This window comes from Aaosphaeria arxii (assembly GCF_010015735.1).
Source record: "Aaosphaeria arxii CBS 175.79 unplaced genomic scaffold BU24scaffold_13, whole genome shotgun sequence".
Classification (NCBI taxonomy): domain Eukaryota; kingdom Fungi; phylum Ascomycota; class Dothideomycetes; order Pleosporales; genus Aaosphaeria; species Aaosphaeria arxii.
Window position 1 is genome coordinate 905,137 of NW_022983486.1, and position 13,760 is coordinate 918,896.

General features: G+C 51.8%; 4 protein-coding genes across 4 annotated transcripts; 1 reads left to right on the forward strand and 3 right to left on the reverse strand.

Moving 5' to 3' along the window:
- Window positions 1-110: 110 nt before the first annotated feature.
- Window positions 111-2,099, reverse strand: BU24DRAFT_445001 (uncharacterized protein). The gene is made up of 2 exons (XM_033530673.1): window positions 1,873-2,099; window positions 111-1,765 (listed from the first exon to the last, which is right to left on the reverse strand). The coding sequence occupies exons 1-2, from the start codon at window positions 2,056-2,058 to the stop codon at window positions 458-460; spliced, it is 1,494 nt and encodes a 497-aa protein (XP_033378014.1). The 5' UTR covers window positions 2,059-2,099; the 3' UTR covers window positions 111-457.
- Window positions 2,100-2,682: 583 nt separating this feature from the next.
- Window positions 2,683-3,936, forward strand: BU24DRAFT_497254 (threonine dehydrogenase; the record flags this gene model as incomplete). The annotated part of the gene is made up of 4 exons (XM_033534253.1): window positions 2,683-2,821; window positions 2,881-3,575; window positions 3,631-3,736; window positions 3,790-3,936. The coding sequence occupies 4 exons, from the start codon at window positions 2,683-2,685 to the stop codon at window positions 3,927-3,929; spliced, it is 1,080 nt and encodes a 359-aa protein (XP_033378015.1). The 3' UTR covers window positions 3,930-3,936.
- A 192-nt stretch (window positions 3,937-4,128) lies between these two features.
- On the reverse strand, window positions 4,129-7,473 carry BU24DRAFT_497255 (glycoside hydrolase family 5 protein). Its single transcript, XM_033534254.1, has 2 exons — window positions 6,063-7,473; window positions 4,129-6,007 (listed from the first exon to the last, which is right to left on the reverse strand). The coding sequence occupies exons 1-2, from the start codon at window positions 7,027-7,029 to the stop codon at window positions 4,380-4,382; spliced, it is 2,595 nt and encodes an 864-aa protein (XP_033378016.1). The 5' UTR covers window positions 7,030-7,473; the 3' UTR covers window positions 4,129-4,379.
- Window positions 7,474-8,767: 1,294 nt separating this feature from the next.
- On the reverse strand, window positions 8,768-10,401 carry BU24DRAFT_80696 (nicotinamide mononucleotide adenylyltransferase 1). Its single transcript, XM_033534655.1, has 2 exons — window positions 9,415-10,401; window positions 8,768-9,355 (listed from the first exon to the last, which is right to left on the reverse strand). Exons 1-2 carry the CDS (start codon window positions 10,040-10,042, stop codon window positions 9,090-9,092), a joined length of 894 nt encoding a protein of 297 aa, XP_033378017.1. The 5' UTR covers window positions 10,043-10,401; the 3' UTR covers window positions 8,768-9,089.
- Window positions 10,402-13,760: the final 3,359 nt, after the last annotated feature.

Sequence of the window (13,760 nt, forward strand, 5' to 3'; positions counted from 1 at the left end):
AAGTCGGAATATAAAGGTGGATTGCGGGAAGGCGGTGGTGAAGATGAATAGATCACTGTGTTGTTCACGGGCATATATGTATATATATGATTTGACATTTTTGGTTCATCCGAAGAATGGATGGATGTGCTGCATTTTATTAGGATATAATAGGTGTTTTCCTCTTTGTTTCTTTACTCTGGATACAGGTTTCTTCTATCCAGATCTTCATTTCTGCATGGCCTCTACCACTTCTGATTCTTCCGAAACTACTAAAGCTCCTCTGTATACTCTGGAGGAATTACACATCCAACAGTCACGCGGGCTTTCATTGCAAGTCCTCCATCTGATCAGCCCAGTTCGTGCGCCGCTCAATTGGTGGTTCCAAGCCAAGAATTTCCTAATAATCGGTGCCTGTAGGGCTGGATGTCGTCGTCGTCGTGTTGGCACAGCATGCTTTGACATTATCAGAATCATCCTACGACCCTTCCACCTGATCGGCCCAACTCTTGCCCTTCTCCATCGGCGATCCCAATCCGAATGACTCTTGCTTGACGAGGCCTGGTCGCTCTGGTTCGGTGGCCTTGATCTCGGATGCTTTGTTTTTGATCGGGAAGTCCAGCGTCTTGGGCGCGTCGCCGGCCTTTTGTGAGGTCGATGGCCCGGATGGGAGCTCGGGGAAGTCGGCCGCTGTTGGTGGCTGTTGTCCCTCGGGCTTCTTGTTTGGTGTTCCTGGGCCATGATGGTCTCCGCGACCCCCTCTACCTCCTCTGCCTCCCCTTCCGCCACGACCTCGTCCCCGTCCGCGGTAAGAAGTAGAGCTTGCTTCGTCGTCTAGTACAGTAGCATCATCTATATGCGAAGCTGCAGGCCGGGTGCTTGGAGCGATGCCTCCGTGAGCTCCTCTCGCTGCACCGCGCCTCCTCTCATCTCCAGTACCACTGAACCCGTCCTCCTTTTCAACATCCCATTCCCGACCGCTCAGCGCATCCAACTTCCTCTGCCTGTTTCGCTCTCGCTCGCCCATCATCTGTTGCCTGTTCTGCCTATCCTGCTTCTGCCTCTCTGCTTGCTGCCTCTTCTTCTCCGCGCTCTGCTTCACCGCGAGAGCCTCGCGTGCCTCGAAGTTCGCTAGATCGGCTTCGGCGCGTGCATGAGCTGCGGCAAGCGTCTCGTTCTTGGACCGCATGGACGCGAGCTTCGCGTTCAGCTCTGACTCCGTCAATCGGGTACGTTGGGGACCTCCGGTCAGGGTTCTGTCGCCCCTAACAGACGTGGGACCTTTCGGCTCTTTAGCAGCAGCGGGGTTCGATGATGCTTCTGTTGATGCGGTCTCCGTATTTTCGGTGGCAGATGTGTCCGCAGGCTCAGCTTCCGCAGGTTTATCCTCCTTCTTCTCGGACTTCTGCTCGGCCTTGACCTCCTCTTTCTTCTCCTCTTTGCGGATGTCGGTGTACTGCGAGCCAGGCGGGGCGTTTCCTCGTCCTCTGCCCCGTCCTCCGGCTCCGCGTCCCCTTCCCCGCCCTCTTCCGCCTCTATCGCCGTTCGCTGGGCCTCGGGGTATTTGTTGCGGTGGTTGTGGCTCGTGGTGTGGCGCAATGGCCGCTTCGGGCGCATCAACGGGTTCGTCAAGTGGTATCACGACGGGGTTTGCTTCCAGAACTGGCTCGGCAATGGGAGTGAAGTCGTCGTCGAAGAACAAATCGTCGGTCGACGCGGTTTGCGCGAATGAGTCCATTGAAGGGTCGGCATAGCTATAGTCGTATGTCGTTGTCTCGGGAGGTAGCTATGAGGATGTTAACTACCATCTTCCAGGAGCAGAACTTCAACATGAGACTGCATGGCGATATACAAGGACAATTTGAGAGTAGGAAGAGCAGAGAAATCACGAACCGGTTCAGACTGGGTAGGTTGAGCTACTGGGGGAGTAGATTCAACTTGCGCTTCTGGGGCTTTCACTTCCGTCGGCGCAGCTGGTGGCGGTGGTTTCTGTTCTTCAGGTTGTTGCGCCGGCGTGCTTGGGGTCGACGCGGGTTTCGGTGACTTGGTGGGCTTAGGAGCCCATCTGGAGGACTGCATTTTTTCTAGTGGAGGAGGGTATGGCGTCTGAAATAATTAACAATACGTTGAAATAGAAAATCCTAGACTGTCAGTGAACGAGTTGTTCACGGGGAACCGATGTAGGCTAGTCCGGGTCGGGGTAAGCGCGGGGCAGGGACATTTGTCCCCAGACTTCATGCTAAACATCCATCCATCCCGTCAGGTACCTGACCTGAACACTGGAATAGGAGTGATCGGGGGTTGCTTCAAAGGGCATTATTACAAATCTGATCAAAGCAGCAATGCCCAAACCCCAGAACAGTGCTAGTTGCATAGGAGCTGCAAGTCTCACATATGAGTGCACAACAAAAGCTGACAACCAAAGACGATGCCTCGGTCGGCGGTGCATATCCCCTCACTATTATGACGCCGGTTCTCCTTAACCGGCCTACCTAATTAAGAGCTGTACGATCGAATCGAAGCTGTTGCGTAAGTATTCGTATGTAGGACAGAGAACTACAGCGGGGTCTCTACATAACATGAAGCCCTCTTCCCATTATAGATCAATATATACCAACTTGAGCTCGTTCTTGAACTTATATCTTACTTGATACCTAAGTTGGACCAGAGTTCATATCCTCATATTGATATCCATTTTCCACCATGAAAGCCGCCCAATTCTACGGCAAACGCGACATCCGCGTGAATGATGTCCCCAAACCCTCCCCCCTACCTCACGAAGCCCTCGTCGCCATCGAATGGAGCGGAATCTGCGGTTCCGACCTCCACGAATACCTAGTTGGTCCTCACGATCCCCCATCTCCCTACCACACCCTCAAATTCTAAACATAAACACCACAGGACCACTCGTAATCCCCACGAAAGACAACCCACACCCCGCAACCCACGAATCCCTCCCCGTAACCCTCGGCCACGAGTTCTGCGGGCGCATCGTGTCCGCGCCCGAGGGATCACCCCTCTCCCCAGGCCAACCCGTCTCCGTCGACCCGCGCATCTTCTGCCGCTCCTGCACGCGCTGCTCCGAATCCCACACAAACGCCTGCCGCACATGGGGCTTCAAAGGGCTGTCCGGCTCCGGCGGCGGGTTCTCCGAGGCCGTCGCCGTCGACGCGAAGCTGTGCTACCCGCTGCCCGAGCACGTGGATCTGCGGCTCGCGGCGCTGATTGAGCCGTTGGCCGTCGCGTGGCATGCGATTGCGATTATTGGCGATGTTGACTGGACGACGACGAGCGCGCTGATTGTTGGGGGTGGGCCGGTAGGCATCGCGCATATTCACTGTTTGCGCGCGAAGGGGTGTAGGAGGATCTTTGTGTCTGAGCCTACGGCGACGCGTGCGGCCCAGAACAGGGAGTTTGCGGACGAAGTGTTTAATCCGATTGAAGAGAATGTTGGAGACCGCGTGAGGGAGTTGACGGGCGGAGAGGGGGTGGATATTGTGTTTGATTGCGCGGGAATTCAGAAGGGGTTGGAGGCGGGGATGGATGCGTTGAGGCATCATGGGACATATATGAATGTTGCGGGGTGGGAGACGCCTGTAAGATTCTGGGTTTTTTGTTGATGTTTGATTGTGGGCTAACTGATGGGTTTAGATGAACGTTCCGGTTGGGTTGTTCATGTTGAAAGAGATTCACATGAGGGCGAGTTTGTCGTACACTGATCAACACTACAAAGAGACAGTGGATGCTTTCGTTGCCGGTAAGTCGACTGAATCCACTACCCTCGTACTGCCATCTAACATTATTTTGCAGGCAAATTCAAAGGCGTGGAGAAAATGGTCACCAGTCGCATTCACATTGACGACATCTCGACGAAGGGATTCGACGAGCTCGTTGCGAATAAGGATAAACATATCAAGATCCTAGTCACAGCGCACAAAGATAAGTTATAAAACACAGAAATATATCGAAAGTTGCAAAGACGAATATGAGACTGCATAGTAATGTCCAGCTCACTTACATCCCAAAAAGGAACTTTAAGATATCTTGCTAAACCTTAGTCGAAAACGAAGTCAAGGACAACCAAAAACAAAGGATTTGAGAAGATGTATACTGTGTATATGGATTCATGATTGAATACATATATGTCTACTGCCATGCTATCAACTGAAAACATCAACGCTATGCAGGAAACGATTATCGTACGTCAATGCTAATATATATCTGCAAGATGCCACACAATCCCCCAATATGCATCAAGTAATAAATCCATCGACTCCGCCATGCAAAAATGAAAAACAAAAAAAGCATCAACGCCATTTACAATCCCATATAAGCCCATGTATATATATGTACCTCGCCCCAGTGCGTGTGTGTATCTTCCGGGGGACTATTTTAGATATCTACCACATCATATCTCGTTTATAACTCTCGGGCAGGCCCAGCTTCTCGAAATCGTCTAGCTCCATGGGACAGTCGAAGTCCCAGCTGCTCTTGTCGCTGACGTCTTTGGGGAGGATGCCTGCGGCGCGGCCTTTCTTCCAACTCCACTGGGTTGCCTTTTCGGTATCCCATGTCCAGTAGAACCAGCCCCAGCCGTATTCGAAACTGATCATCTGAGCGACGGCGAACTGGTAGAGGAACTTCTTGTAGGCGTCGCTGTAGTCGCCGGGGGCGGCGTTTGCTCCGTCGCAGGAGCATGTGGTGGCTGGACATTGGGGCTTGAGGACGGAGGTGGATGCGTTTCCGGTGTTGAAAGTGCCCTCCCATCGGGTTCCTTTGCCGACGTTGTTGATGAATTGAGTGCAATCCGTATCGGCCTGAGACCATTCACCGCACATGGTAGGGCCAAATCCAGTCTTTTTGTCCATGGAACGTTTAGACTGGGCCGTCCAGCCACGGCAGGCAAAGTTGAGTTTATCGGTGTGTTTGAGGGAGATTTGGTCGACGTTGAAGATGACGTATTGATGGACGTCAAGGAGAAGCATGTCATCGTTTTGGAGCTTGCCTTGCCAATTGTCGAGGCCGAAAAAACCGTCGCCGAAGACGAGGACGGCAGAGATGTTGTCTTTGCGGATTTGGCTGATGGCTTTCTCGGTCCAGGAAATCACGCTTGGAGTATCGATCTCCACCATTCGGGGCTCGTTGACCAGGCCGTACATGGTTACGATGTTCTTGTAGCGGGGCTGGGCAAAGAATTGCGATAATTGATGATGTACGTCGAGAGTACGTTGCGCGTTGAGTTCGCCATCGGTACCATTGAGCCAGCCGATCACACCCTGACGACCAGAGTGGTTCCATCCGTTCTGAGACCCTGGTGCGCCGTGAAGGTCGAGATTGATGCGGAGTCCATTCTCACGAGCCCACTCAATGCCACGGAGTAGATATCGCCATGACACTTGTTTGACATAAGGGTCTCCTTCATAGGTGGTCACGATCCAGTATCCAAAGGGTATGCGAACGTGATCGAATCCTGCTTCTCGGATATCCTTGAAGGTTTGCTTTGTGACGAAGGTGGCATAGTGCTTTTCTAGGAAAGACTTGCACCTTTCTCCAAGACGGGTGCAAAGCGTGTATTCGTCGACAATATTGTCACGCTGGGTGTACGAATCGAAGAAGGATGGGGTGATGAAAGGCTCCAGGTTCAGCCATCCACCAACGTTGACACCTCGGATGGGCATCTTGCCATATTCGAACGCTTTGTTCAGCTTGGGTACCTTGTCGTTAGCCTGCACATTGTCATCGTATTTGTCGAAAAGGCCCATGACTGGTAGTCCGCCGACCGTTTTATCCGTATACGTCACGTTAAAATCCGCCGTATCATACCAAGAGAATGGATCTAGTATGCCCCCTTTAGCACTATCTGGAATGCTGGCTGGGTCGATGTCTTTGAGGTTGCTCTTGCTGGGTTCTCCATCGCCCGATGTACTACCACCACCTCCACCATCATCGCCGCTGTTTTTCTTGGACACCATAACTGCGACAGGAATGATAATCGCAAGAGCGAGAAGCACGGCTATCACTCCAATGACTACAGTTTCGTATTAGCATTTACACATGTAGGGTTCATAGCAGAATCTACTCACTGATCTTCTTCCTCTTCTTCTTCCTAGCAGCTTCCTCTTCAGAGAGCTCAGAAGGAGCTTTGCCCGCGCCTCCTCGTTTCTCCATCATGTACCGGTACTCATCGTCATCATCGATGCCTCCTTCTTCAGCGAGGGGACCACTAATCACCCTCCGATTCTTCTGCTCCGTTCTGTGCCTCTTCTCTTCGCGTCTGCGCTCGCGTCTTTCAGCCCTCTCAGATGGGGTATATTTCTCCTCATATCGTCTCCGTCTCTCGTCCCGTTCTACGTCGGTGAAGCTTCCTCTCCTGCCTCCGCCCCGTCCCTCATCATCTGTATGGGCTCGCCTCCTCTCCCTCTCCTCTCTCCTCATTCTCTCCTTCTTCAACCTCGCCGCCTCCTCGGCCGCAAGACTACTCTCATACGCTTTCCTCTTCGCCTCTTTCTCCTCCCTCGCTCTCTGCTCCTCCTTCTCCCTCCTCTTCTCCTCCCTCTCTTCTTTCACCCTCTGCTTCTCAAGCTTCGCCTCCTTGTTCCTGACCTCCCTCAGATAATCCTCGTCGTAATCGTAACCCCTCCACCCCGCCTTCTTCGCATTATGTTTATCCAATTTCGCCAGCGCATCAAGACTCAACGGTTTCCCACTATCCCTCGAACTGCCACCAGGCGTCGCACTGGACCGTCTCGATCTCCTCGGCGTCGACCCCTCCTCCCTCTCCCACTCCGACTCCGACTGTCTTCGCCGCGAGGCTCCTCGCGCAGCTGCCGGGGACGCACGCGGCAGCAGCGCGTCGCCTTGCGAGTCCGTGGCCCTGTGGCCCTTCCGCCGCCGGCCATGTTCGTCGCGGGAGCCGTCGCGGGGACGTCGCGGCGAGGGTTGCTGCGAGGAGTTGCGCGCTTGTTGGCGACGGGCGCGGTCTCGCTCGCGGCGGCGGCGCTCGCGCTCGACGTCGCGGTCGGAGTCGGGTTCTGGGTCGTCGCGCGGCATTGTGGTGGTCGCTTTCGCTGGGTCTATCGTCTATTGTGGTATGTGTGTCTTCGTGGATGATTGTAATGGCGAGGGTTGTAGCTGTGTAGCTATGATGGTATGTCGGACCTTCTCTGTTCTCCTTTCCCCTTCCCCTTTCTTTTCTTTTCTTTTCTTTTCTAATCCTCAATGCGTGTTTGGAAGTCGAAACGGTAGGCCTTATCTATCGAAGAACGCTCGCTGGAAAGTATACACACAAATAAAAGCGCTCGGACGTTTCAATCTCTCACAAGCAAGTCGCCATCCACACAGGAACAGAAACCACTCGTCTCACACAGTCTCGATAGCGTAGGTACGTACACGTATGTATGTACAATGGCAATCCACCAATTTAAGACGACATAGGTATGTTTTTTCTTTGGGAGACCCGCCGGCCGGGGGGGAAGGCGGTGACGCTTGCCGCAGTTGGTGACGCTGTGACGCCGTGACGTTGGCGGTCGCGTTGCTATGGGGATTGCGCCCAGGCGAGACTTGGGGGGGTTTGGCGCCGCGAACTCGAGCCTCTGCGTACTGTGTAGTGTGTACTGCACGTAGCCGTGTGCCGGGATGCCGACTTTATTTCCTCGGGGGCATCCCCCTGCACTAAGCAAGTTAAATCTTGGATTTTGACTATGGACTGGGTAGGCATTATTGGGACTATTGAAGGAGGAGAAAAAGTTGGAAAAGTTGGTTTTGGGGTCTTTGTTTTCTGTTATTGGGGTTTTGTTTTTTTTGGGAGGGAGCTTGGGACTTGGTAGAGGCTGTGTTTCTGGGGAAATGGGACGGAGAGGGTAGGTTAGGGTGCTGGGCGAGATTTGGCAGGGGAAAGGGAGGTGATGAATCTAGCATTGGCTGGACTTTAGAGATATATGGATATTGTGTATATCTATATTACTATGTAGTTGTCTACCTGGATAATCATATGTATTTCGAGAATAGGAGGAGCGTAGAGATTCCTCGCCGGCCCAGTACTCCCACGTGTATATATCAGCATGACACGGCATGTCTCAGTACAACACCGATACCCCGCCGCCCATCTAAAGCAAGAGGTCGAAACGATGCGAACTGAGATCTGAACCTACGAAACAAAAACATACTCGGTATACGTTAGATACAGGCACCTCCTCCTTCCGAAGTAAATAGGTAGGAGGGTATGTAGTGGATATGAACGACGGCGAAGCGGGAAGTTTGGGCGACACTCACCTCATTGACACAAGGGTTACATATGCAGGAGAGGACTCAGAAGAGGGAAGGCTTCACAGGGTACAGACGAAATGACGTTACCTTTCGTACTCCGTTGCCCAACTCTGCATTTTTATCTACAGCAGTTAGGGGCAGTACAAAGTATATCGATTTCACCTGTTGCGTGCTGGGGTGCAATGTGTACACACATATATAGTCACTCATCGGAGAAGCTCAAAGGTTTGACAAGTGTAAAGTAAAGGCTTGATGACATTTCATGCTACTTTCATCGCATTGACTGACTGACTGACTGACTGAACTGGCTATCTTTGTTTATGGGTGGTATTGGTGGTATCATGGGTGTTTAATGCTTCTGACAAAAAAGGATATAGAATACGTACAATGGAAAAAAAGAAAGGCAAAAGGGAAACCGTGAAAGGGAAGGAGAGGAGGTATTCTTCGCCTTTTTGAAAGGCTGGATTACGCTGTGGGGGGGGGGTGTCTAGTCGTGCGTGATGTCGTCGTTCGTGTGGCGGTGGCTAGCTGGCGAACGCTACATGGTGGTCCGCCGGGTGGATGTAGCCTTGAGGATGGAAGTAAAGCCATGAATGAAGAGTACGGCCTGCGCCCGATGATGTGTTTGGTAGTTGTTGTTCCATGTTGGTAGTTGCCTGGTTTGGCGACGCTGCGTCGCGCGGGTCGTTCGTCGGCGAGGACTGGGGCGCGGCGGGATGGATGTGTGTATCGTTATATCCCTCTCCCTCTTTGCATGGCTGTCTGTCTGTCTGTCTATGTGTATAGAGTAAGATTTGACAACGTGCTGATATCTATTGTTCAAGCACGGCGCTCAGATGCCCCGTTCAAGAAGTCGCCGCGATCGATGAGCCGGCGGGCGCGGATTCGCTCGCTGCCTTCTCCTTGCCCTTCTCCGGCTGCTTCTTCTCGTCGTCGGCGTACAGGCCGTGCTCGTAGATGTAGTCGACGACCTTGTCCGGGATGTAGTAGCGGATGCTCTTGCCGCGCTTTCGGAAGAGGCGGATCTTGGTGGACGAGACGTCGTTTTGGATCAGTTGCGGGATCACTCGGATGTTCTCTCGCCATTGCTGCAGGCTGACGAGTGCGTCGTCTGTGGGTGCGTTAGTGTGTGTGTGCGCATTGGTTTTTCGTGAGTGTCATGGTACGTACCGATATCTGTGCCGCTGCGCTCCAGAATGAAGGCACCGTAGTGTCCTAGAATCCTACTCAGATCTTCCTTGGCCCACAGTCCCGGCGTGCTCATCGTCTGGATCAGATCTGCGCCCGCGAGCAGGGCGACGTGGATCTGCTTCTTCTGGCCGGTGGAGTCGTCGATTCCCCCTCGGACCTTGTTCAATTCGTAGTCGAAGTGGTCCAAAACCTTCACCGTGGGCAGGTATTCCTTGTGGAGCGGCTCCCAGGGGTCGACGCCGATCCAGGTGGAGCTGTCGCGCACGGCGATTCTCGTCATGTTGATGCGGTGGTTTGCGGAGGCGAGGCCGGCCTTCTTATAAGCGTCTCCGACGGGACTGAAGAATCCTCCGATGACCTCGAAGTCGGTCTCGAATTCGCAGTAGTCTGCGGCCTCTTCGAACATGCGCAGGTGCAGGTTGGTGGGAGGGGAGAAGGAGCCGCAGGATACGAGGACGAGGGGTGTCTTGTTCGGGCTCGACATGACGGTCTTTAGTCGCTCGGTGGGGAATGTGTAGGTGTCGAGGGTCATGGTTTCGGTGGAGTCGATGTCGCTGGCCAGTGTTGGCTGAGGGACGTCACCGTTGGTGAGTGTGGTGGGGTTCATGGCGGGCAGAGGGTGAGAGGGTGTCGAACGGGGAGTTGATGTAATCGACGACCCGGCGAAGTGTCTCCGAAGGGAGATAAGAGGAGACAGTCGAGTGTGAAGTGGACCGGATGTATTTCGAAGTAGTGGTGGTGATGGTACGAGTAAGCGTAGAGTGTGGGCAGAGACTAAGTTGTAGCGCTGAATGGGTGGGTGGCGTTAGTGGAGGAAATTGTCGAAAGAAGGGTCCAGCGTGGATGTTATATGTATTCCAAGTTCGGAAAGATATGTATGTATGTAGGGTAGGTATGTACTTTTTTATGACAAGGGGACAGAAAAGGTAAAAGAATTGCGTACCGGTTGAAGGATGCTGGTGCCACTGGTACTGATAGAAAGTGTCCGGATTATGGCGGTGCAGCTAGTTGAGGCCGGTGACTGGCTGATGGGATTGGGGGAGGGAATGATTTGCGATGGGCGACGGGCGATGACGCGGGGGCCGAGGGATTGTCGGTAGGACGAGTTATACTGCGTAAAGGACAAGCCACGGGGATAGGGATTATGGTCGGAGAATGTAAGAGGTGAGGTATGTTACCTAGATGACGATGATGATGTTGTTGTTGACTGCCGGCCGGTATCAGATGCAGGTGATACTTGAGGGTTAGCTGCTGTATGGCTGGCCCTATGGCTTCGTTTGGTGGGGGAATCAAGGGAGAAGAGAGTCGCCGATGGTGAATGGTGAATGGTGAATGGCGAATGCGGGCAGATTGTGGATGGCGAATTGTCGAATGGCGGGGTCACAGTCTTGTGTCACCCAAGTGTATGCGATTGCCAGTGCGTGGGTGCCTGTGATGTGCAGCAATCGATTCGCTTTCTACTGTGTAATGCTACGAGTACTTTAATCGCCTCAAGCTATGTACGATTGCCAGGACGAAGTTGATCAATAGATATGAGGTGGGTATTCGTAGTATTAATGCAAAACCTCTTCAAAGTAGGGCCGAAGGGCGAGCGGAGTTATTGTAGTGTGTGAGGGGGTGGGTGGTGGTGGTGGTGGTGGAAGGGAAGAAAAAGGTTCGAGCAGCGCGGGCGGGATCGCGACATTTGTACTCAGACACACCCTTTTGCAGAGCAGTCGTATTGTATTGTTCAGTCGGATTCACAATTCCACCCGCTCGCTGTAGTTCAGTCACAGCCTAACATCTAATCCACATTCTCACTAGCGACCTTTCATGGATGGGATTATGGGATGGGATGAATGGGGAGGGAATAGGCGCCATTATTGTAGGGAACATTAATGGGATCATGGGCCAGGATGGGGGTTGAGAATTGCCTTTTTCTTCTGGTGGTGACTCGCAACGATGGCCTCTCTATGGTCTGCGCAGTAAAAGGCCTCGACTACCGACCAGTGACCTAGTGACTACCCGGCCGGTTACTTTACTTACTGTGACTGACTGACTGACTGACTGACTACTTCGACTACGACTTCTCTCTATGGCTAAACCACCACTAGTAAGCCCTTAGGGTTGTCTAACTTCTGCCAGGCCATGCCCTTGATCCGTAACTCGGGGCTGGCGATCGTTGACTGTCTGTCTGTCTGACTGTCTGTCAGTAACCGGTGCCTGGTGGAGGTTTACGACTACTATTGTTTGAATGAAAACGACGGCGTCCTGGCAATGTTTCATTGTTGAGAGAATTCCTAGTTTGTCTTGAAACACTACCTGAAGGGAGGAAACTTCAAGAGTGTACACAATGTTAGCATGCTGTGGTTTTTGCTCTGTACTGACTGACACTGGACATGTTGAGACCCAGGAGGGAATGGATGCTACGAGTAACCATCATGCTCAGTAAACATTTCGCTCTTACTACACATCAGTAGTGCATATGTACCTCCACCAAGAACTGGCAGAAGCTCCAACTACAACTGTAAGAGAGATGAAATAAAACAACAGCGAATCGACTCCTTGCCGATGAATCAACTCATTCTTGCATCTGCCACTGTCAATTCGCAGTAACAATCGACATCGGCCTCCTCCGATTTTCCGATACCTGCCCACGAGGTACCTTGTACATACATGTCCCCCAAGACCTTCGTTCCCCACCGGCCCGCACCATCGTATCCTCTAGGCAAAGGTTGCCTCTCATCTGCATCTAGGAATTGTAGCAGCAGCTGCTTGCGAGAGAGCGAGATGGGCTGTTTCTGGAAATGGGAACCTTCGCCGCTTCGGAGGTCTCGTCTTCTTCCTCCCCACCATCGTAGCTATTTGCGGTATAGTAACTTCGGAATACTGTCTTGTGTAGGTACTCAGTACGCACACAGAGGCACACAGGCTACACAATATGTAAACTCCTACACCACCTACATACCTACCGAATCCCATCCATAGACAATCCCGATACTTCCCCCTCACTGCAATTCCCCACACGACTACGAAGTAACTACTACGTGCACTGCATGAGAATGACCGCAACTCGTGACAAAAGTACCGGGTACCCCTCACGTGCCGAACGCGCCGCTTTCGGCCTGGTCCACCTTTTCCGATTTCTTGCTTCCCCACGCATCTGAACTTCTAATTACCACCGAAAGACCTTTGGCAATATCTATTCGATACTATTATTCTTATTATTCTGATTATAATTCTCTTGTGATGAACACAGCGTACAAGGCTACATAGATGCTTGACGAGATGCGCGAATAACGACTGCAGTCCCAACCGGATTGCCTTTTCTGTCTTCCGGGTATTTTTCCAACGTGTGCGCGTTCAATGTCCACTGTCCAGCTCGACAGACGCTTAGCAATCACTCTTTTAAAGTTAGCAAAAAGACATGCCTTTTCCATTCCAGACCGTCGGCCGTGTGGGCTTTTCCCCAATATTTCGTCATTCAGCGGCCGTCGCGTGCTCCTCCCCTCCTCCTTACGAAAGGGGGGGCAGTTGTGTGCTACACTTGGGTACGTGATTATTGGTTGTTTGTACTGGGATTGGATTATACTTGGACTATTTTTATAAAAAGGGGGGTTTTTAAAATTATTATGTAAGTATATACTTTATAATTTAATAAAGGGTTTGTAAATTTTTCTACTATTCTAAATATATAGGTACCTAAGCTTAGGGTACTTAGGTACTATACTTGCACATGATGCATGCCACTGCTAACGTCCTAGACTTCATGAACAGAGGTTATATCCAAACGATCATGTCCTAAGCGCATGGCTGCGACAATGTCTTTGCAGCAGGCGAGATATTCAGTTCAGAAAGACAAAGAACGTTTAGCTTTATGCCATGTCAATGATGCAGGTAAAGAGATGTGCGGCACTACATCTTACTGCTGTACCTGGGTACCAAGGTAAGTAGGTATTTTACATCATCTGTCACATTACAAATTGATATCTGAATAATGGTTTCATGTAACTTCTTTCCAATTCCTGTAGACCGACTTAGACCTCTCCTAAATCCGTACTCCCTTCCTCATCACCAAAGTGTGTACCGTCGAGCGAGCTGCCCCTCAGAGTGTGCCCATTCATCTCACCACAAAGTAGAAAGCTTCGGTTATCAAATTGCCCGCGAGTTCGACAACTCCCCTTTGAATCAAGAGTAAGAGCAGCAATTCAGGAAGATCTTGTGCGTTCTGGCCTGTAGTTCTCGTGCCTTACACTCTGCGTCACTCTGTCAGTGTCCACTTCACAACATAAGTAAAGGTCGAAATCGAACCGACTTCGACGACAGGAGATGGAGTCCTTACCCCA